At 43.6% G+C, this 22,320-nt stretch overlaps 1 protein-coding gene across 2 annotated transcripts in view; it reads left to right on the top strand.

Annotated features, from left to right (window-relative positions):
• The window catches only part of sardh (sarcosine dehydrogenase), a 103,177-nt gene that overhangs the window by 20,046 nt on the left and 60,811 nt on the right, over nt 1-22,320 (top strand). For both annotated transcript variants that reach the window (XM_023983408.2, XM_023983407.2), the window contains exons 8-12: nt 4,034-4,138; nt 6,929-7,058; nt 14,180-14,266; nt 20,954-21,044; nt 21,138-21,279. In XM_023983408.2, coding sequence (XP_023839176.1) covers nt 4,034-4,138; nt 6,929-7,058; nt 14,180-14,266; nt 20,954-21,044; nt 21,138-21,279 — 555 coding nt within the window. The remainder of the gene's footprint in view (nt 1-4,033; nt 4,139-6,928; nt 7,059-14,179; nt 14,267-20,953; nt 21,045-21,137; nt 21,280-22,320) is intronic.

The following is a 22,320-nucleotide window of genomic DNA, read 5'->3' as shown; positions in this document are numbered from 1 at the left end:
AAGACATCAAAACAATTAAATAACACAACAAAAGAAGTGTTAAACAAATCAAAATATATTTGTTATTTTAGATTCTTCAAAGTAACCTCCCTTTGCCTTGATGGCAGCTTTGCACACTCTTGGCATTCTCTCAACCAGCTTCATGAGGTAGTCACCTGGAATGCATTTCAAGTAACAGGTGTGCCTTGGTAAAAGTTAATTTGGGGAATTTCTTTCCTTCTTAATACGTTTGAGCCAATCAGTTGTGTTGTGACAAGGTAGGGGTGGTATACAGAAGATTTGTTAAGACCAAGTCCATATTATGAACTGCTCAAATAAGCAAAGAGAAGTGACAGTCCATAATTACTTTAAAACATAGTCAGTCAATGCTGAATGTAGAACTTTTAACGTTTTTTCAAGTGCAGTCGCAAAAACCATCAAGCGCTATGATGATACTGGCTCTCATGAGAACCGCCACAGGAGAGGAAGACCCAGAGTTACTTTTGCATCAGAGGATAAGTTCATTAGAGTTACCAGCCTCAGAAATTGCAGCCCAAATAAATGCTTCACAGAGTTCAAGTAACAGACACATCTCAACATCAACTGTTCAGAGAGACTGCGTGAATCAGGCCTTCATGGTCTAATTGCTGCAAAGAAACCACTACTAAAGGACACCAATGAGAAGAAGAGACTTGCATGGGCCAAGAAACATGAGCAATGGACATTAGACCCGTGGAAATGTGCGATTTTTGGTTCCAACCACCATGTCTTTGTGAGATGCTGAGTAGGTGAACGGATTATCTCTGCATGTGTGGTTCCCACCGTGAAACATGGAGAAGGAGGTTTGATGGTGACACTGTCTGTGATTTTATATAGAATTCAAGGCACACTTAACCAGCATGGCTACCACATCAGTTTGCAGTGATACGCCATCCCATCTGGTTTGCGCTCAGTGGGACTATAATTTGTTTTTCAACCGGACAATGACCCAACACACCTCCAGGTTGTGTAAGGGCTATTTGACCAAGAAGGAGAGTGATGGAGTGCTGCATCAGATGACCTGACCTCCACAATCACCCGACCTCAACCCAATTGAGATGGTTTGGAATGAAGGAAAAGCAGCCAAGTGCTCAGCATTTGTGGGAACACCTACAAGACTGATGGAAAATTATTCCTCGTGAAGCTGGTTGAGAGAATGCCAAGTGTGCAAAGCTCTTCAAGGCAAAGGGTGGCTACTTTGAAAACCCAAATCAAAATATAATTTTAGATAACACTTTTGGGGTTACTACATGATTCCATATGTTATTTCATAGTTTTGATGTCTTCACTCTTATTCTACAATGTAAAATAAAGTATAACCCTAGACTGAATAGGTGGCCAAACTTTTGACTGGTACTCTATTTGACATGTTTATCATAATTGAGTAATAATTAATTGGAGTTGGCCGAATACGACAAATACAAATCATGACAAAAACAAAGTGATTAACCAGTCATAACTAGCCAATGTCAATGCAGATTACACAGTAAGCAACCAATCGATTAAACACAGGATATGACATCATGGAACACCCTGCTTCTTCGCTTCTAGAAACTTTAAAAAAACACAAATTAACAAACTTTAAGACTCCATATTGTTTCATCTGTAGGTGCAACAAAAATTGGTGTCATATGAAGCTTTACTGCTTTCTCTATAATATGAGTAGTATTTTGATTTCAATAATATAAACATGAATATTGAAAATATATTTTTTTACATTTGGGCAAAAAAGAAATCTATGTTGCTGAACATAATATAAAATCTACTGACAGAATGGGATCTCTGCTAGTTTTGTTTTATACAAATAAATTAGCATAGCCAATTTAACCAATCACAGCCCTCCTTTTACTTGTATCATTGAACATACTGCAAATCACCAGCAAAGTGGGACCATTTTTGAATCAATTTTCACATTCACTGTTGGTAATGCTTGGTGTGGATGTTTTGCATCTTTGCCTGTAACTTTGCACCTTTTTGATGTAAATGTTTTGAGGACTGGGTTTTGCGCAGAGAAAGGGACAGGACAACAACTCTTATAATTATAACTATTGAATCCTGCAAGATATTGTTTTTAATTATACAAATACCTTTTTTGGCAAAGCGGAGATGTTGGAAATGTTTTTGCCCATGCTACATACAGGTATCTATATTGGTCCGCTAATACTAGTAAAAGCCCAGTGCACTACTTTTGATTATTTAACCCTCACAATGGTGGTAAAAGTGGTCAATTGTCATACTTGAGTAAAAGTAAAGATGCCTTAATAGGAAATGACTCAAGTAAAAGTTACCCAGTAAAATACTATTTGAGTCAAAGTATTTGGTGTTAAATATACTTATGTGTCAAAAGTAAATGGAATTGCTCAAATGTACTTAAGTATCAAAAGAAAAAGTATAAATAACTTAATTCCTTATATTARGTAAACCAGATGGCACAATTTGTTATTTTTTTATTGACAGATAGCCAGGGGCACCCCAACACTGACATAATTTACAAACAAAGCATTTGTGTTTAGTGAGTCCTCCAGATCAGAGGCAGTAGGGATGAGCAGGGATGTTCTCTTGATAAGTGTGTGTGAATTGGACCATTTTCCTGTCAAAATGTAACAAGTACTTTTGGGTGTCAGAGAAAATGTAAGGAGTAAAAAGTACATWATTTTCTTTACGAATGTAGTGAAGTGAAAGTTGCCAAAAATATAAATGGTAATATAAAGTAAAGATACCCCTCAAAAAGTAGTACTTTAAAGTAATTTTTACTTAAGTACTTTACACCTCAGCACACCTACTTCCTGCGGCTATGGGCCTGGRTAAGGCCAATATGTCATAAATATGCCAATTTACTATAAAATATTCATCATTATGCTTTTAGATACAAAGGTCAAATATATGTCAACAATCCTTCCTCCAAAGGACTTACTGTAAATCATATTGATCTGTTCTACACACACACCAGTCTTATCACGTGAAGCTAAAGACGCTTAGTCAGCAAAGAGAAGAGAAGCCCAACTGTTGTATGTGTGTCCTCCAGTATCTTTCAACACTGTTCTCCATATCGTTTAAACAGGACAGGAACTCGTTGGGACAAAATAGTCCCACGAAGGTCAATATGTTTGCAAAAATGTGCTGCAAAAATGTATCGGAAAACATGGGTCAGCATTTCAACTGGTATTAATTCACAGTTAGCTTGATATATATATTTATACTGTCTACACCATGCRTTCATATATTTCTATTTTCTGCTTGTCGGTTCAGTCTCCGTCTTGTTTATTTTATTTTGATCATAGTTGTAATTTATTTTATGGCTAAACTTCCAAGTGCATTGGAATGGCAGACTTGGCTACAGCAAATTGGCCAACGAGTGGACTTTTGKGCAGTTTTGTAGCGTTTTTCATCTGCGTTATGTTTTGCTCCGGTATCCATGGAGACCAAACTGCCACTAGTCAGCCAACCAGTGATTGTGAACCTTCTGCCTACTAGTGGGTTAGTAGTGACCTGATGACTGTTCTCTATTGTATAGACTGATTGGGTTCTGCATGGGGAGAGAGAGGCTAGCTAGCTACTTCTATCGTCGATTAGGRACGATGAGGACCATTTCCAGACCATAGTCAGTACAGGGGAAGAGTGCGGCAGATGCTCACATGGACGGGCATGCCGCTGCTCCTCTCTACGGGCGGGGCGTGTCTTTTGATGAACTGTTATCGGGCAAGTCTGAGACATAACTACAAGACTGCCCAGAACGCTGTTTAGGAGCCTGATGATCGCTGATCAACTGGAGGAGGGGGGGAGGGGGGGGAGTTCTGCTCTAGGCTAATGTTACTCATGACTATGACATGTCGTCCTGTTCTTTTTTTGTTTTAAGCGTTAGATGTGAAACCCAAGTATGCCTAGTAGGCTAAGTCTACTGTTTTTTTTTTATAGTCCTGTTTGTTATTCTAAGATGATCATTGTGCCTGTGATCTGTTAGGAGTATACCGTTTTGAAGATCTAAAGAATGTCTCTCTTCCTGCTACCCTTCTAGAACATGCCCAATGTGAGGGACCATGATGCATCCGTCTACCTCCGTCTCCAAGGTGACGCCCTCTCCGTGGGGGGTTACGAGCAGAACCCTGTCTTCTGGGACAAGGTATTGTGTGTGTTTTCACTGTGTTGACATGCTGTGAACGGGATGTCATTGGTGTTTGTGACACGGGAGGTTGGTGGCACCTTCATTGGGGAGAACGGGTTTGTAAGGGTGACTGGAGCAGAATGGGTGGAATGGTATCAAACCCATGCTTTCCGGGTGTTTGGTGCCATTCCATTTGCTCCGTTACAGCCATTTATTATGTGCCGTCCTCCCCTCAGCAGCCTCCTGTAGTTTGTGTGTATTGGTTTGTATGGTACTTGGTGTTGTATACTATACGGGTGCTTGTGTGAGTGATTGTGTATACTGTATTTAACCTCCATCTGTGAGAATCTTTATGTTTGTGTGGGTGTCCATGTGTGTTTGCTTGTATTGCGCGTGCGTTGTGAGGTGCAGTGAAGCTCGCAGAGAGGCATGCTTGCTTGTCTATGTCTCACTCTCACAGGCCAGTTAATTGCCATGCTCTGTTCCTCTGGCGTGTTCAGTGGATTGTCGTATCCGCTCCCTACTCACACAGCCCGAGGAGAAGATCCAGCAGGATGTACACAGATACAAACACACACTCATTACTTCACCAGCCGCTGAGTGTCTGTGGCTCCCTTCTTATTCTCCCTCGCTCGCTCACTTTTGGCTAGGGGTTATGCAGCCTTATGAGGTTACAACAGGACACAGATTGAGATCTGAGTGTTTGTGTTGGTCTTGCTGGAGTGTGTCGCGTTCCGTCGGTGCACACTGGCTCGGACTGGCTCGATGTCAGTATGCCCTCCTCACTCCTCTCTGTGGCGMGTGCTCAGTTGGTGTGGTCCTGTTCAGTCTGCAGGTACCGTACTAAATGCRCTCTAGTCACACACACACACCAGCCAGAATCACCTCTGACCCCCCCCCAACTCTGAAGCCAGAGACCACATCACACAAGCCCGTTTACCGTTCACATCCAGCCAAACAATCGAACAGCGCCAAATGACCGAACACCTCAACCGGCTAAAGGAGCGTTTTTGTCCTTTCCGCTCTGTCAGCACAAGCTTCCAAGAGTTGGAAACGAAGTGAGAAAATGAAAATGCRTTTAGTACAGAGCGAGAAGCTGTGGATCGATACGTTAGAGAAGTTCAGGAGAAAGTTGAAAGTTTTAATCTGGTGTTGTGAGCTCCCGAGGGGCCAGGCCTCGACTGGTAATGAGGGGCTGCTGTGACGGAAAATCGCTGTGTGCGTACGTGCATTCTTGCGGGAAAAGGTCACAGTTACTTGGCTGGCCCTGCAGCCTCCAACTTTTTTTTATTTTCTTTAAATCTTGATCCCCGTCTTTCTTCTCTTTACAGCATCAGTTCATCCACTGTGGCATATTCACACTGTTTCAGGTGTTCAGCATTTCTCTGCTGAGTGGTCTGCATCATCTCTCTCTCTCTCTCTCGCTCTCTGTCTGTGTGACATTTGAAAGATGGGTTGAACGGTGTGTGTGAGCGTCTATGTGTACTAAATGTTTGCGAAAGCAGCGTCTTTTGAAGATGGCACAAGTGCAGCGCACCATTGTTGTCCTGCTTGGGCTTGTTGTGTGTGTGTGTTGTGTGTCCTTGCTTGGGCTGTTTGTGGTGTGTGTTGGTGTGTGTGTGTGTGTGTCCTTGCTTGGGCTGTTGTGTGTGTGTGTGTGTGGTGTGTGTGTGTGTGGTGTCCTGCTGGCTGTTGTGTGTGTGTCCCTTGCTTGGGCTGTTGTGTGTGTGTGCGTGTGTGTGTGTTGCCTTGCTTGGGCTGTTGTGTGTGTCCTTGCTTGGGCTGTTGTGTGTGGTGTGTCGTCTGTTGTGCTGTTGGTGTGTGTGTGTGTGTGTTGTGTGTGTGGTGTGTGTGTGTTGTCCTTGCTTGGGCTGTTGTGTGTTGTGTGTTGCCTTGCTTGGGCTGTTGTGTGTGGTGTGTGTGTCCTTGCTTGGGTGTGTCCTTGCTTGGGCTGTTGTGTGTCCTTTTGTTCCCGGTAGTGCTGAACGATTTAGTGCTTTTTGAAGTCTGTTCGGTTTCTGAACAATAGTCACGGTTTTCAATTTGTATTAATATTTTTTTTATAAATGCATTGTTTGTTGAATGCTTTAACAACACAGAATAAAACAATAAATACAAGCCAGATGATGGTGACTGACCATGACGGCTATTCACTAATTAACCTCCATGCTTCTAAGAGAAACGATGCATTGAGCTCACAGAAGAAAATAAATAACTAAATGGAATTCAAAAAATGTGAACCGATGTCAGTCAATTAGTTGTTTAAAAAAACTAAAAATAACCTAAATGTTGGCTAATCTCTCAGCACTAGTTGCAGGTGTTAGGTTCTTATTTTTCAGAGTAAATAACCCACGGACACTAGAGAAGCTTTAACCAAATGTAATTCTTCCCAGCGGTTCTGTACAGCTGTAATTCAGACAACCCAACATTTCTCCCATCACAGATATATATATATATATATATATATCTCCCACTTAAGAAATCTTCCTTCTCTCCAATCCTTACATCTTATGCTTCCACAGGAAAAGGGTAGTAAATCTTTATTGCTCCCTTCAGGGGATCTGACCTCACCTCCTGACCTCAACCCCTCCTCCTTCTAGTCCACAGATGTCCATCTGCCTCCCCTATAGCAATCCTTTGAGCTCCTTCCGTCCACCCAGCACATTCCACAGCCACTCTGTCTTTCTACAGATCTCACTCCTTAACATGCTACACGTCTGACCTTATCATGTCTTTAATATCTCAATGTTCAAAATGTCAAATCCGACACAGTAAAAACTGTTTTGGTTGCTGTCCTTTGTGTTGCAGGTGTCTGATAAGTTTGCTTTCAGCCTGTTTGACCTGGACTGGGATGTGTTCATGCAGCACATAGAGGGAGCGATCAACAGAGTCCCTGCTCTGGAGCAGACTGGCATCAAATCCACTGTCTGTGGACCAGGTATGGATATACACACACCCACTATGGTTCCCACTCCCATAATAACTCCCTCAAGTCCGTCATTTCCAGTGCCTTTTAGAAAGTGTTCACAGCCCTTGACTTTTACCACGTTTTGTCGTGTTACAGCCTGCGTTTTTAAATGGGTTAAATTGAGATTTTGCCACTGCCTACTCACAAAACCCCACAATGTCAACGTGGAATTATGTTTTAAGGAATTTTTACACATGAATTAAACATGAAATGCTGAAATGTCAATAAGTGTTCAACCCCTTTGTTATGGCAAGCCTAAATACGTTCAGGAGTCAAGATCTGCTTAACAAGTCACATCAGTTTCGTGGACTCAATCTGTGTGCAATAATTGTGTTTTAATAAGATGATTTTGGAATGACGACCTCGTCTCTGTGCCCCAGACATATTGCACAATTATCTGTAAGGTCCCTTAGTCGAGCAGTGAATTTAAAACAGAGTCAACCACAAAGGCAAGGGACTTTTCCAATGCCTCACAAAGAAGGGCATCTATTTGTAGATTGATGATGATGATGATGATGATGGTGATAATAAAGCAGACATTGAATATCCCTTTGAGCATGGTGTCGTGTCTTTGGCATCATTAAAGTGAAGACTGTTATTTTATCAAATCAATTCTCTGTAATTGTTATTATGTGATTAAACTAATCATGTAAATGTAATTAGCTAGGAAGTCGGGGCACCAAGGGAAATCTTCAGATTACAAAGTTATAATTTTCCTAATATCACTCTTCAGATATTTTAATGTCTGATCAATTAGTCTTCTAATTAATGAATTATTCTTTACCTCACGTTAGTCTCATTCCATTCATCTGCACGAACCCAGCCTTTACTATGAATCATCCATACATCAATTGTCTTAATCATTTATTTACTAACTAAATAATCACAGAAATGCATAAACAAACAACACCGTAGATATGGTTACAATGAAATGATAGGGGAGGTTCCCTAGTGGGCTAAGCCGATATGACGGCTTGGTGGACAAAGGGCAGTGGGTGTGGACTGAGGGAAAGACAAAATGAGTCACTACAGTTGATAATTATATTAATTGAAATGCTACTCCTTTGCACATAGATGTTTCGGCGATTGTCTGTCTTCGCATCCCAGGTTGACAATTTCTAGCTGTAGACTAATAGTTAGTATCTAAGATTTGCTCTTATTCTGTCGGGATCGATAGTCTCAGAGTTGAACCATTTCCCGCCGTGTAGCCAATGCTCTACGTGGTATGGCTAGGAATTCAACAACAATTACAACATTAGTTTATACTGAGGTTTTTGTGGTCTGAACTCATCCTGCGCCCCCTCGGTGTCCATCGAGGTACGCGTGGTCTGAAGAGGATTTCTTCAGGAGGGTTTTTTATTCGTAACAGTAGAAAAGGGCTGTTCCATGATGCCAGATCATGTCTGTGCTCATGGGGGCGGGCCAATGACTTGGTTAAACTTTAAAGGGAATACAAGTCTCTTTCATTAAAGGTTTAACATCACCTTACATCATTTCACAAATAGTTTCATCTTTATTCATTCATTTTATACAAGAATTAGATGCAAACCCCATAATTGAGAAATGTACATATTCAGAGATAGTCATGTCCTCTCTGAGGTCAGCAAATGAAACACTCTTGTCATACCCGTCCCACGGACCATTCCCACCTTCTCACAAGTGGACATTTTATATCAAATCCTCTTTTGTGGATTTAGGAGTTYGCCATGTGAAATAAATTGTTCTCTCTGTATCTCTTTCTGCATGGCCAGGGGGAGAGTCTCCTCCCAGGAATTTATGACCTGAGATAACAGAATCTGGGTGTAGGAGGGAGAGAGGGGGAAGCCACTAACTATACCCAAAGAGGGCCTTGTCATGACAATGGTGAAGTTATTAATTACACTTTGGTTGGTGTATCAATGCATCCAGTCACTACAAAGATACAGATGTCCTTCCTAACTCAGTTGCCGGAGAGGAAGGAAACCGCTCAGGGATTTCACTGTAAAACAGACACTGGGAGACATTCACCTGTCAGCAGGACAATAACCTAAAACACAAGGCCAAATACAGTTCATTCTAAAAGTGTTCAGATCCCTTTTCCACATTTTTTTGCGTTGCAGCCTTTTTCTAAAGTGGATTTAAATTAAAAATCCTCATCAATCTACACACAATATCCCATAATGACAGTGAAAACAGGTTTTTAGAAATGTTTTCATATAAAAAAAACAAGTACCTTATTTACATAATTATTCAGACCCTTYGCTATGAGACTCGAAATAGAGCTCCTGATGCATGCTGTTTCCATTGATCATCCTTGATGTTTCTACACCTTGATTGGAGTCCACCTGTGGTAAATTCAATTGATTGTACATGATTTGGAAAGGCACACACCTGTCTATATAAGGTCCCACAGTTGACAGTGCATGTCAGAGCAAAAACCAAGTCACGAGGTTGAAGGAATTGTCCGTAGAGCCCCGAGACAGGATTGTGTCGAGGCACAGATCTGGGGAAGGGTACCATAACGTGTCTGCAGCATTGAAGGTCCCCAAGAACACAGGTGCCTCCAGTCTTAAATGAAAGAAGTTTGGAACCACCAAGACTCTTCCTAGAGCTGGCCAAACTGGGCAATCGGGGGAGAAGGGCCTTGGTCAGGGAGGTTCCCAAGAACCCGATGGTCACACTGACAGAGCTCCAGAGTTCCTCTGTGGAGATGGGAGAAACTTCCAGAAGGACAAGACACTGCATCACTCCACCAATCAGGCCTTTATGGTAGAGTGACCAGACGGAAGCCACTTATCAGCGGCAGGTACTGGGAGACTAGTCAGGATCGACAGAAAGGTGAACGGAGCAAAGTATAGAGATCTTTGATGAAAACCCGCTCCAGAGCGCTCAGGTCATCATACTGGGGCAAAGTTCACCTTCCAACAGGACAACGACCCTAAGCACACAGCCAAGACAACGCAGGAGTGGCTTTGGGACAAGTCCTTGAGTGGCCCCACCAGAGCCCAGACTGGATCCCAATCAACCATCTCTGAAGAGACTTAAATAGCTGTGCAGCGACGCTCCCCATCCAACCTGATAGAACTTGAGGATCTGCAGAGAAGAACGGGAGAAGCTCCACAAATACAGGTGTGCCAAGCTTGTAGCGTCATTCCCAAAAAGATTTGAGGCTGTAATCGCTGCCAAAGATGCTTCAACAAAGTACTGAGTAAAGGTCTGAATACTTATGTAAATGTCATATTTCCCTTTTTTTTATTTTATACATTTGCAAAAAATTATTATGGTGTTGTCTAGGTTGATGAAGGGGGGGAAACAATTGAATCAATTTTAGAAGAMCGCTGTAACATAACAAAATGTGGAAAAAGTCGAGGTTTAAACACTTTCCGAATGCACTGTATACACTGGAGTTACTTACCAAGACGACATTAACTAGGCCACTCGGGAACATTCAAAGTTTTGACTAAAATCAGCTTGAAAATCTATGGCAAGACTTGAAAATAGCTATCTAGCAATGACAACCAAGTTGACAGAGCTTGATAGATTAAAAAAAGAATAATGTGCAAATGTTTTACAATCCAGGTGTGCAAAGCTCTTGGAAAGACTCACAGCTGTAATCACTGCAAAGGTGATTATAATATGTATTTCCTCAGGGGTGTGAATAATTATGTAAACAAGATTTCTGCATTTCATTTTCAATCGATTTGAACAAAAAGTACAATTTGAATACATTTCATTCAGGCTGTAACGCAACAAAATGTGCATTTCTGAAGGCACTGTATTACAATGCAGACACTCATAAAAGACACAATTCTTTGCTGTACAACATTCTTTCACACACACAATTACAAACACTGACAGACATCAATACTCATTTAATATATAAGTCCTCCACAGATATACAGATATACCCCCCCCTACAGTTTATATGATTTGTCTGCGTCATTCATTCTGTGCTGTGGCAGCCAACTCCAATAGTCCCCATCTGTCATTTTTATTCCTCATCTCTGTGGCTTCTCATTTGTATCAGTGTTGAACTTTTACCATAGTCTGGTGACTTGGGGGAAACTGTATCTGAACTGATCGAGGTTGGTTTCTCTGAGACTGGAGGATATCACTGGTCCAGGCCCGTTGCCTGTGAGAAGCTTGAGTCTATGGACTCTGTGACTCCAGGGAATACTGTCTGATATGAGAGCTGACAGGTGTGAAACGTTGTGACTTTCTCTCTTGGGAAGAGAGGTGACAGACTGGTAAGAGACTGACTGTCTGGTGGTCTCACACTAGTGGTAGACAGGGTCTCCGGGCATGCGCACTCACACTTAAGTTCCCGTGTTGTCTGGATGGTCTGTCTGCTTGTCTCTCGCGTGCTCTGTCTCTCTTTCGCTCCGTCCGTCTGTATTTCTGTCAGTGGTTGGATTGAATTGATGGTGACCGGTGTTTAATTAGCKTCTGTTAGAATCATGTTCGTTAACTTTCATCTGCCTGGTCCTGACTCACTGGAAATGGAGATGAGAGGATGCTAGCAGATACCCATAGACTTCGTCGTTRCGCTAATGCTAGTTAGCATTGGTTTTCTGAAACAGCCTCAATGCCGTTGTACTGGACACAGAGACATAAAAATGGTTTCCACGAGTTCATCTGACTCTGGGGAAGTAGATAAAAGGCCTCCTTGTCAAAATCCCGAAGTATCCCTTTCAAATGTTTTTAACGTTTAAACATTCACTCCCCTAGTCTGTATTCACGTGCACTCCTTGTGGACCTCCGCATCTTAGACTAGACAACTGCTGAGTTTGTGTGCGTGCGCCCATTAATACGCTCGTGTGTAGCACGCGTGCGTTTTTTTATGTGCCTCCTAATGTATGTACAAACGTACGTTATGTTTTTAAGACGGCGTGGCTGCTAACTCCCCAGTGAGAGGGTTGTGAGTCTCACCACCACAAAACATACGCCAGCCTGTTATCTCTGTGTGCGTTTTTGTTTCTTAGTGGCGAATGAGTGCCTTTTATAAGCACTTCCTCGTCTCCCTAGAGGCCAGTGTAGATGTGAAGCGACGCCTACCTCCAGACTTGATTCTACAACCAGCACGTGTTTCTTTTTCATTAAGGGTCYAAGTGAAATCTGACCTTGTTGGAAGCCCAAAAACGACGAGTAGAGCAATGAGTGGCAAAGTCACTGATTTGGTACGGTACCTTAGTTTGAGGAGCTGTGCATAAGCTGCGACGCTTTTCTGCCTTGTTCTGTTCTGCGAGACTCCCTACTTATTGGAGAGGATTGCTCCGGGTGCTCTCGTACCTCATTACTTATCCCTCGTGTGTAATAATGGCAAAGGTGTGTTCAGATCTCCCGTCTGCCGCCCCTCTCTCTTTCCTYACCCTCTTAATGTTCTCTCTCYCTCACTCTCACTTTTGATTTGATCCCTCACTCACGTGGTAAGATGGAGGCCATAGAGTAGCGTTTGGCTCAACTAGCAGAGTGGAGAAGACATGTTTTGGGGTGGTAATACTTCATTGTAATTAGATGGAAAAATGCCTTGTCTTCCGCATTGTGACTGGATTAGACTCCCGAGACGGTAGATATTCACGCAGTGGTGGCCAGAGCCATTCAGTACCAGTCAAAAGTTTGGACACACCTACTGTACTCATTCCAGGGTTTTTCTTTATTTGGACTATTTTCTACATTGTAGAATAATAGTGAAGACATCAAAACTATGAAATAACACATATGGAATCATGTAGTAACCAAAAACAAGTGTTAAACATATCAAAATATATTTGAAATTATACAAAGTAGCCACCCTTTGCTTTGCACACTCATGGCATTCTCTCAACCAGCTTCATGAGGTAGTCACCTGGAATGCATTTCAATTAACAGGTGTGCCTTGTTAAAAGTTCATTTGTGAAATGTCTTTCCTCAATATGTTTGAGCCAATCAGTTGGTTTGTTACAAGGTAGGCGTGGCATACAGAAGATGGCCCTATTTGGTAAAAGACCAAGTCCATATTTTGGCAAGAACAGATCAAATAAGCAAAGAATAACGACAGTCCATTACTTTAAGACATGAAGGTCAGTCAATTGGAAAATGTCAAGAACTTTGAAAGATCCTTGAAGTGCAGCCGCAAAAACCATCAAAGCGCTATGATGAAACTGTCTCTGAGGACCGCCATAGGAAAGGAAGTCCCAGAGTTACCTCTGCTGCAGAGGGTAAGCTCATTAGAGTTACCAGCCTCAGAAATTGCAGCTCAAATAAATGCTTCACAGAGTTCAAGTAACAGACACATCTCAACATCAGCTGGTCAGAGGTGACTGCGTGAATCAGGCCTTCATGGTCGAATTGCTGCAAAGAAACCACTACTAAAGGACACCAATAATAAGAAGAGACTTGCTTGGGCCAAGAAACATGACCAATGGACATTAGACCGGTGGAAATCTGGCCTTTGGTCTGATGAGTCCAAATTGGAGATTTTTGGTTCCAACCGCCGTGTCATTGTGAGACAGAGTTGGTGAACGGATGATATGTGTGGTTCCCACCGTGAAACATGGATGAGGTGTGATGGTGTGATGGTGCTTTGCTTGTAACACTGTCTGGTTTATTTAGAATTCAAGGCACACTTAACCAGCATGGCTACCACAGCATTCTGCAGTGATACGCCATCCCATCTGGTTTGCGTTCAGTGGGACGATAATTAGTTTTTCAACAGGACAATGACCCAACACACCTCCAGGCTGTGTAAGGGTTATTTTACCAAGAAGGAGAGTGATGGAGTGCTGCATCAGATGACCTGGCCTCCAGCATCACCAGACCTCAACCCAGTTGAGATGGTTTGGGATGAGTTGGACCGCAAAGTGAAGGAGAAGCAGCCAACAAGTGCTCAGCATATGTGGGAACTCCTTCAAGACTGTTGAAAAAGCATTCCTCGTGAAACTGGTTGAGAGAATGCCAAGAGTTTGCAAAGCTGTCAAGGCAAAGGATGGCTACTTTTGAAGAAACTAAAATATATTTAGATTATTTTACGCTTGACTGGTACTGTATATACATCTCTGTACTGTACATGGCACTGGTGGTGTTTCAGAATGGATGGAATGTTCCCTTAACACTACCTGTATCTTTTTATCCAGAATCATTCACAGCGGACCACAAGCCCCTGATGGGTGAGGCTCCAGAGGTCAGAGGATTCTTCCTGGGCTGCGGGTTCAACAGTGCAGGTGAGTGACTGTAATGTTATACATACATACATACATGCATACATGCATACATGCATACATGCATGCGAGTATTGGAGGAACCAAAACAATATTCATCTATTTCCATACAGTCCACGGAAATGTGTATTTTTGCTTTTAACCCAAAACACGCACAGACACAGGGGTTGGAGGCACATGGTCAGAGGGAGGAGTGGATGTTGGTGGGTGAATGGTGGTTATATGGGATGTACATGTCATGGATGTATGTTACAGCTGTTTAAACATTCATGGAACCACCATATGCTTGCCAGCACACGCCAAAACAGACTTACATTTCACTCTAAACTAACCTATAGTGAACCCAAACTACGTGTACACACACACACACACACACACTCTCCATCAATGGATATCTTAAGGCCGCTGTGGTTACAGTGGTGTGTAGAGACATAGTGCAGGGATGAGTGAGGAGAGGCCTGCCTCACTGCACCACAACGATAGGGGCTGTAACCCTCTCCACTCCCCACTGAGTCCAGAGAGACCACACACACACACACACACACACACACACGGGCACTCCTGTCACACTTCATTAGTCCACACCCTCACATATCAGTGCATCATGGGAGGTTAAACGAACCCTGTTTATGGCAGATCACCTACTTCCACCACCAGCTACGTTCTCAGTGCTGCTGCCTGCTCTGTTCTGTTTCTCTCTCTCTCTCTTTCTGAGGTAATGCAAAAAATGTCATCCCACTCCTCACCCTCTCTCTCTCTCTCTCTCACACACACACACACACACACACACACACACACACACACACACACACACACACACACACACACACACACACACACAGTACTGCTCTGGCTGTGTCTGAATCATTTACACACTTAACACATGTGTGTATGTGTCCCAAATGACACTGTATTCCCTTTATAGTGCACTACTTTCGACCAGGGCCCTTAGGGAAATGGGTGCCATTTGGAATGCACAAATGGCCTTTCTGCCCGCTGGCTCAGCTGGGGTTTCATATATTTTCTATACAGCTCACTCACTCATACAATAGCCTTCTTTTTACCAGGAGCCTTTTAAAGAGGGGGGAGATGGAAGTGGGGAGGAGAAAGACTGAGTGGGACAGAGAAATAGACTGGCAGGGACAGAAATAGATTGAGAGGGCGAGAACAAAAGAAAGAGTAGCGAGCGGTGTGAAAGACGCTGAACCCGGAGGCAGCAGACGACCGTGGCGTAGAGGTTCCAGTGCGCTGTCCTCCTAGTGTTGCGCTGATGTGGCTGTCCCTGAATACGTCCCCAACGCTGGGTCACTCCTGCACCCATTACCCTCCGTGTGTCACCTTCCCCGTCTCAACCAGCTGTAGCTGTTCCCCCCCCCCTCCCCTATGTTCTCCATTTTACCTTTGTCCATTTTTTTATTTGTTATTTAGTAGACGCTTTTATCCAGAACGACTTACATGAGCAATTAGAGGTAGGTGCTGAAGGGCACATTGACAGGTATTTCATCCAGTCGGCTCAGGGATTTGAACCTGCGCTTAACCACTAGGCTATCTCCCCCCTCTCTTCCCTGTGTCACCTYCCCCCCCACTCCCTACCAGCTGTGGCCCAATCTCAAATCATCCCCTAAACCCTGCACCCTCTGCACTCGTGGAGTTCAGGTGCAATCAATCTGGTAGTAGCTCCACATTGCCCTCTGATAGGCTGGTTTCCCCCATCAATAATTCTGATTGGGTCTCACCTTTCCTCTCTCATCTGCACTGATCTCTAATGACAAAGCATCATGATAGGCCAGACAGGGGAAAGACAACGTCCTGACTATGTAGATCAGTGCAGATGAAGGAAAGGAGATGGAGGAAGAGAAGTAGACTGGAGTAGACGGTAGATTACGCACCGAAATCGTTGCAGTTCCACTTCTCACGGTTGTGAGGGTGAAGCAAAACACCAGTCTCAATGTCAACAGGGAAGAGGCGACTCCGGGATGCTGGGCCTCCCACTCTTTCTATTCTGGTTAGAGCCAGTTTGCGCTGTTCTGTGAAGGGAGTAGTACACAGCGTTGTACGAGAGCTTCAGTTTCTTGACAATTTCTCACATGGAATAGCCTTCATTTCTCAGAACAAGAATAGACTGACGAGTTTTAGAAGAAAGTTCTTTGTTTCTGGCCATTTTGAGCCTGTAATCGAATCCACAAATGCTGATGCTCCAGATACTCAACCAGTCTAAGGAAGGCCAGTTGTATTGCTTCTTTAATCAGAACAACAGTTTTCAGCTGTGCTAACATACTTGCAAAAGTATTTTCTAATGATCAATTAGGCTTTTAGAATTATTAACTTGGATTAGCTAACACAACGTGCCATTGGAACACAAGAGTGAGGGTTGCTGATAATGGGCCTCTGTACACCTATGTAGTGTCGTGTCTTTGGCTATGCCGGATTAAGTGATATGACATGCTATTCTATAAAATAATTTCTCTGTAATTAATATTACCTGATTAAGCTACTCAGGTAAATAATTAACTAGAAAGTCGGGGCACCACGAAAGAATGTTTCTAGAGCTGTTATCTTACGAATATACTCTCAAAGACCTGGTAATCTTTTACGTCAGTAGCAGTCAATATTTAATCCTCACCTTATTTAGTCTCATCTGAAAGTTGTAAATTCTTGGTTATCTTCACGAACCCTGGCTAACAAGTTGAATTGGCAATMCAAAATTTGGTTTAATTATTTACTAAATACCTAACTAATCACACAGAATTGCATATACACAGAATGAATCATACATTGATGGACCTGGTGAACGGAGCCGATATAGCGGCTGGTTACACAAAGAAAAGGGGGGGGTTAAGTGAAAGAGCAGGGAGACTGAGGAACAAAGGGAGAAGCTATGCTATCGTAAATACAGTATCTTATGCATTCTAAATTGCCTCCCATTTGAAAAAGGAGAATGCAATAAATATTTACACTGAGCTGCGCTTCGGTAGATTGGTCATCGATGGAAGGCCGGTTTGTCCTTTGAAGAATGCCTCTTGGTGAACTGGAGCGTGGTAGAATGGATACTCTGTCTGTCCTCTCCTAGCCCACGTTTAGCGGGCGGAGGAGGTAGCACTTCTTTAGTGAATAAGAGTTCAAAGCTCATACCAAGTTGCCATACTTTAAGCTCATGCTATATTCTGGCTGGTATAGTCGAAATTCATCCTTCGGGCGTGTAGGTCGTCACCTTCACAATTGAAATTCGATGCTAATTTCGTTAGGTTCTCTAAGGTTGGCTTAGTTCTGTAGGTGGTCTTTGTCCTTTCAACGTGGGACCTCAAGTCCACACATCCTTGGAACAGGAATGATCTAAGCCCTTTTAACGTAGGACCGTCGCCCTAACGTCCTCGGAACAGAACGTTACATTTTGGTCAAGGGGCTTATATAGGACTGGAAGGAGAGGCTGTGTTTCATAGTTTACACCCAGTGTCTGTTCACATGGGCGGGGCCTCTGAGTGAGCAGAGTGGTGTTCTTCTGACAAACCGTTCTCTCATTAAGAAGCTAAAATTACATTTCATCTTTTCACAAATAGTTTCATATTTAAACATTTAAATTGCACAACAATTCCATGTGAATCTGATAACTAGAATGTGTCGACTTTCCAAGATACAGTGTATGTCATCCTGTCATTAGTAATAATGTCTCAGACAACAACTGATCATATTCATTATGTACCAACGCATATTTTCAACTGGTTGGATTACCGAAATATGGTTCCGTTTCCCATCTTTTGATGTCACCAGACTCTCCATGTTAACAAAGGGATTTTCAACAGTCACATCGGTAGAGAGAAGAAAAAGGGGAAAGGTATTTATGGGGRTCATAAACCTCCCCCAACAGGCCAGCGTCATGACAGTAGATATTCCATGAAGAATCAGCCGTTTCCAGCTACGATAGTCATTTACAACATTAACAATGTCTACACTGTATTTCTGATTCATTTTGATGTTATTTTAATGGACAAAAAAATGTGCATTTCTTTCAAAAACAAGGCCATTTCTGTGACACCCAAACTTTTGAACGGTTTTGAACTCCCCTGAGGGGAATATTTGGCTGCTAAGGTTTTGCCTTCGAAGGGCTTTTTGGAATCTCCTTCACTGTGCTTTGCCTGTGTCTGAATGTTTGCGTTTTTCTATACCGCCTTGTGTGGTTTGGTGGGTGGGGTGTATGTGTGTATGGAGATGTGTGTTTTTATCGTGTGTGTGTGTGTGTAGCATATGTTGGTGGGCTTGTTTCAAGGAGGCCATCCTGCGTCTTCCTTCCCTGCTGGCTCCTCCTCTCTTCCTATCTCTCATCACTTGGCTCGTCCTCCACTGCTGTCGCTCAGGGCTGGGTCTGCTTGGGTGGGTGGACCGACGTACAGGGGGACAGAGGGGGACGAGGGATAGAGGAGGAGCTCTCCCAAGACACTGTCTCTGTCGTGGCTGGAGCGAACGAGACTGGAACACAGGAGCGAGGTGACACCAATAAGTCAACTTAGATATCCCCAGAGTGCTTTGGTGTCCCGGCTCCTGGTGTGGGAGTGGTTCCTCCCCCCCTCCTCCCTGTCTTCCCCCTCGACCCTCGCTGTGAGACACCTGCTGGGGGTGACCTGAACCTTCTTGGCTGAGCAGACTCTCCCTGTGAGGTGAACAACCAGACAGTAACGTCTCTCTCCCTCTGCATCTCTCTCGCTCCGCTCGCTCTCTCGCTAAATTCTCTGTCCTTTTTCTCTCGCTCTTTCTCTCGCTCTATCTACTCTCTCCTCTCTCTCGCTTTCCATTTTTCCCTTTTTTTCCTTCTCGCTCTCTCTCTCGCTAAATTATCGCTCTCTTCCCTTCCTTTCTCTCTTACCCATGCGCTCTCCCCTCGATCTCCCTTCCTCTTGTCTTTCTCTCTCGCTCTCTCTGCTCTATTTCTCTCCTTGCTCCGGCTTTCCATTTTTTCCTTCCTTCTCTCTCTCTCACATCTCCTCTGACATTTACAGAAATACCGGCAGTGATTCAGAGGCTCCTTTTGAAAGGAGAACCGAGAACAGTCAGCCCCCGTCGCTCGCTTTCGGTCCCCTCCCTCCCTCTCTTTGTGCTAAAGCAGAAGGCTGTGCGGACCTCGTTGGCCCCCGTGGTCGTGCCATGCCACCCTCACACAAATATAAACTGGTAACAACGAAGCTATGCTGCTGCTTCTAACTCGAGTCAATCTGTTTGGCCCTTTTGGGTGTATATGGAGTATTTCAGAAGCAGCACCAAACACTCYCTGAGAGCTGGATTTTTTTCTATTCTGCCAGATTACTTCACTCAACCCATACCTCTCCAGCTGTCTTAAGAGTTAGTCAACAGCAGTGGTGGGAAAAGTAGCCAATTGTCATACTTGAGTAAAAGTAAYGACGCATTAATAGAAAATGACTCAAGTAAAAGTTCATGTCACCCAGTAAAATACTACTTGAGTAAAATGATTTGGTTTAAGGATCGAAAGTAAATATAATTGTTAAAATGTACTTTATCAAAAGTATAAATCATTTCAAATTCCTTATTAGGCAAACCAGACAGCACAATTTTCTTTTTTTAACGGAAAGCCAGAGGCACACTCCAACACTCAGATMATTTACAAACAAAGCATTTGTGTTTAGTGAGTCTGCCAGATCAGAGGCAGTCGGGATGACCAGTGATGTTGTCTTGGTAAGTGCGTGAATTGGACCATTTTCCTGTTCATCTAAGCATTCAAAATGTAACAAATCATTTTGGGTGTCAGGGAAAATGTATGGAGTAAAAAGTACATTATTTTCTTCAGGAATGTGTGTGGTAAATATTAAAGTACATATTTTACAATAAACTACTTGAAGTAGTACTTAGTATTTTGCTGTTCTATGAGTGTCGAGGCATAAAGGACCACATTAGCCACAAAGTACTCTGGATACTCACCCCTGTTAAGCATCATCTACCCCGTCTCCTCTGGCCCTGTTTGGTTCTGGAGGGGGTCCCAGATCTGTCGGAGTGGGACAGGCGAGGGTTGGAGTGGGACAGGCGACGCACGACTGGTGGGCAGGATGATGGCGTTAGTTAATTAGTGAGGCCGTGTTGCTGGGCCCATTTTTTTAATGAGTCTTTCGCTGAGTCTGTCTCATCTGTCTTGTCTGTCTGCTAACATGCAAAACGTCCTTCAGAGACGCTGCTAGCCAGGCCAGCCAGCTAGACTGCCGTGCTATACACACAGCCCCCCGGGCAGGCCAGCCTCTCCACCCTCTGTCTCTGTTTCACCCTCTTCTTTTCACTCTTTTTAATTGTTCTAAGTTCTCGCTCTCTCATCGCTATCTCACTTTGTCACCCGCTCTCTCTCTCCCCTTGCCACGTCTCACCCCTTATTCTAATCTACTCTGTTCTCTCTCTCTCGTCTTCCTTCTCCACCTATTCTCATCTCCTATGTCTGTGTTGAGTGATCCTCTACCTCTCCTTCCCTGTCACCTGGCCTTTTTGATGTTACATCTGTGATGTGTGTGACGTCACATGGGTGAGAGATGTCCTGTGTTTTACATTAGTGATGGATAGATGGCCTCTCAGCCGTGTGTGTGTGTGTGTGAGATACAGGACATGGGAGAGGATATAGTGGGCGATTTGAAGGCAACCTATCTAGCTGTCTCGAAGTGTGTGTGTGTGATACTGATCTGTCTATCTGTGTGTGTGTTGCAGGTATGATGCTGGGAGGAGGCTGTGGCAGGGAGCTTGCCCACTGGATCATCCATGGACGTCCTGAGAAGGACATGTACGGCTATGACATCAGGTATGGACATACACACCACACACACACACACACACACACACACACACACACACACAGAGCGATGGTTGTCAAAGCTCTCGTTCTCCTCAACAGGCGGTTCCACCACTCCCTGACAGACAACAATAAGTGGATCAGAGAGAGGAGTCATGAGTCCTATGCTAAGAACTACTCTGTAGTGTTCCCCTTTGATGAGCCTCTGGCCTCTCGCAACATGAGGACAGACCCCTTCCACAAGGTATTGCTTGGTCACCACAAGTCATTACTCCCCCTCTTATCCACTACTTGACTGCCTTGTCTCTCTCTTCTCCAACTCTTTTCTCACCACACCCCTTTTTCCCTCCCTCCTCCTCTACATTTTCATCTTTCCTTTTCTCTCATTTGTTCATGTGAAGCTGCAGTCTACACCTCTCTCTCTCTACACCTCTCTCTCTCTCTCTACACCTCTCTCTCTCTCTCTACACCTCTCTCTCTCTCTCTACACCTCTCTCTCTCTCTCTCTTCTAAAAAACAATACAAACAACACCACAATAAGAAACCCTCTCTCTCTCTTCTCTTCATACAAAATAACCTCTCTCTCTTCTCCTTTCCCTCTTTCTCTCCCCTCCCCTCCTCTCCCTCTCTCCTCCTCCCTCCCTCTCTTATCTCTCCTCCCCTCCTCCCCCGTCTCCCACTCCCTCTCCGCTCTCCCTCCTCCGTCTCCCCTCGTATAAAGACAACGAAACACACGCTCTCTCGGTCTCTCTCATCGTCTAAACCTCTCTTCTCTGATTCTCTTCTAAGGGCCTCGTAACTCTACCCACTTTGGTACTCGCCTATCCAGAAAAACCCTGAAAAAAAGCAAAACTCGACTTCCTCTCTCTCTCTCTGGTTCTCTCTAACAGAATGTCTCTACAAAAAAATAGCTAAAGACATACCTTTGACACGCTGCTCTCTCTATCATCCTCTCTCATCTCTCTTCTACTCGTACATCATCACCTCACGCCAGTTCAAAGTCACTCTACTTCACTCTCTTCATCTAACAAAAATAAAGAAATAAAAAAACACAAGCTCTCTTCTCTCTCATCGTCGCCGGCGTCTTATCATAAATCTAACACCCGCTCCTACCGCTCCTCGCGTCCTAAAAACTCTCTAAAGTCCCTAAAAACCTCGCCTGACCCTTAAAGAATCTAAAACTAAATACAACAAAAACATTACATACAAAAACATAACAGAAGAAGAATAAAAAAAAACACCTCCCTAAATAACCTAACGCTCTATAATAAAAACAATAAAACCG

This window comes from Salvelinus sp. IW2-2015, linkage group LG4q.1:29 (assembly GCF_002910315.2).
Source record: "Salvelinus sp. IW2-2015 linkage group LG4q.1:29, ASM291031v2, whole genome shotgun sequence".
NCBI classification, from domain to species: domain Eukaryota; kingdom Metazoa; phylum Chordata; class Actinopteri; order Salmoniformes; family Salmonidae; genus Salvelinus; species Salvelinus sp. IW2-2015.
This window is presented reverse-complemented; position numbering and strand designations above follow the sequence as displayed.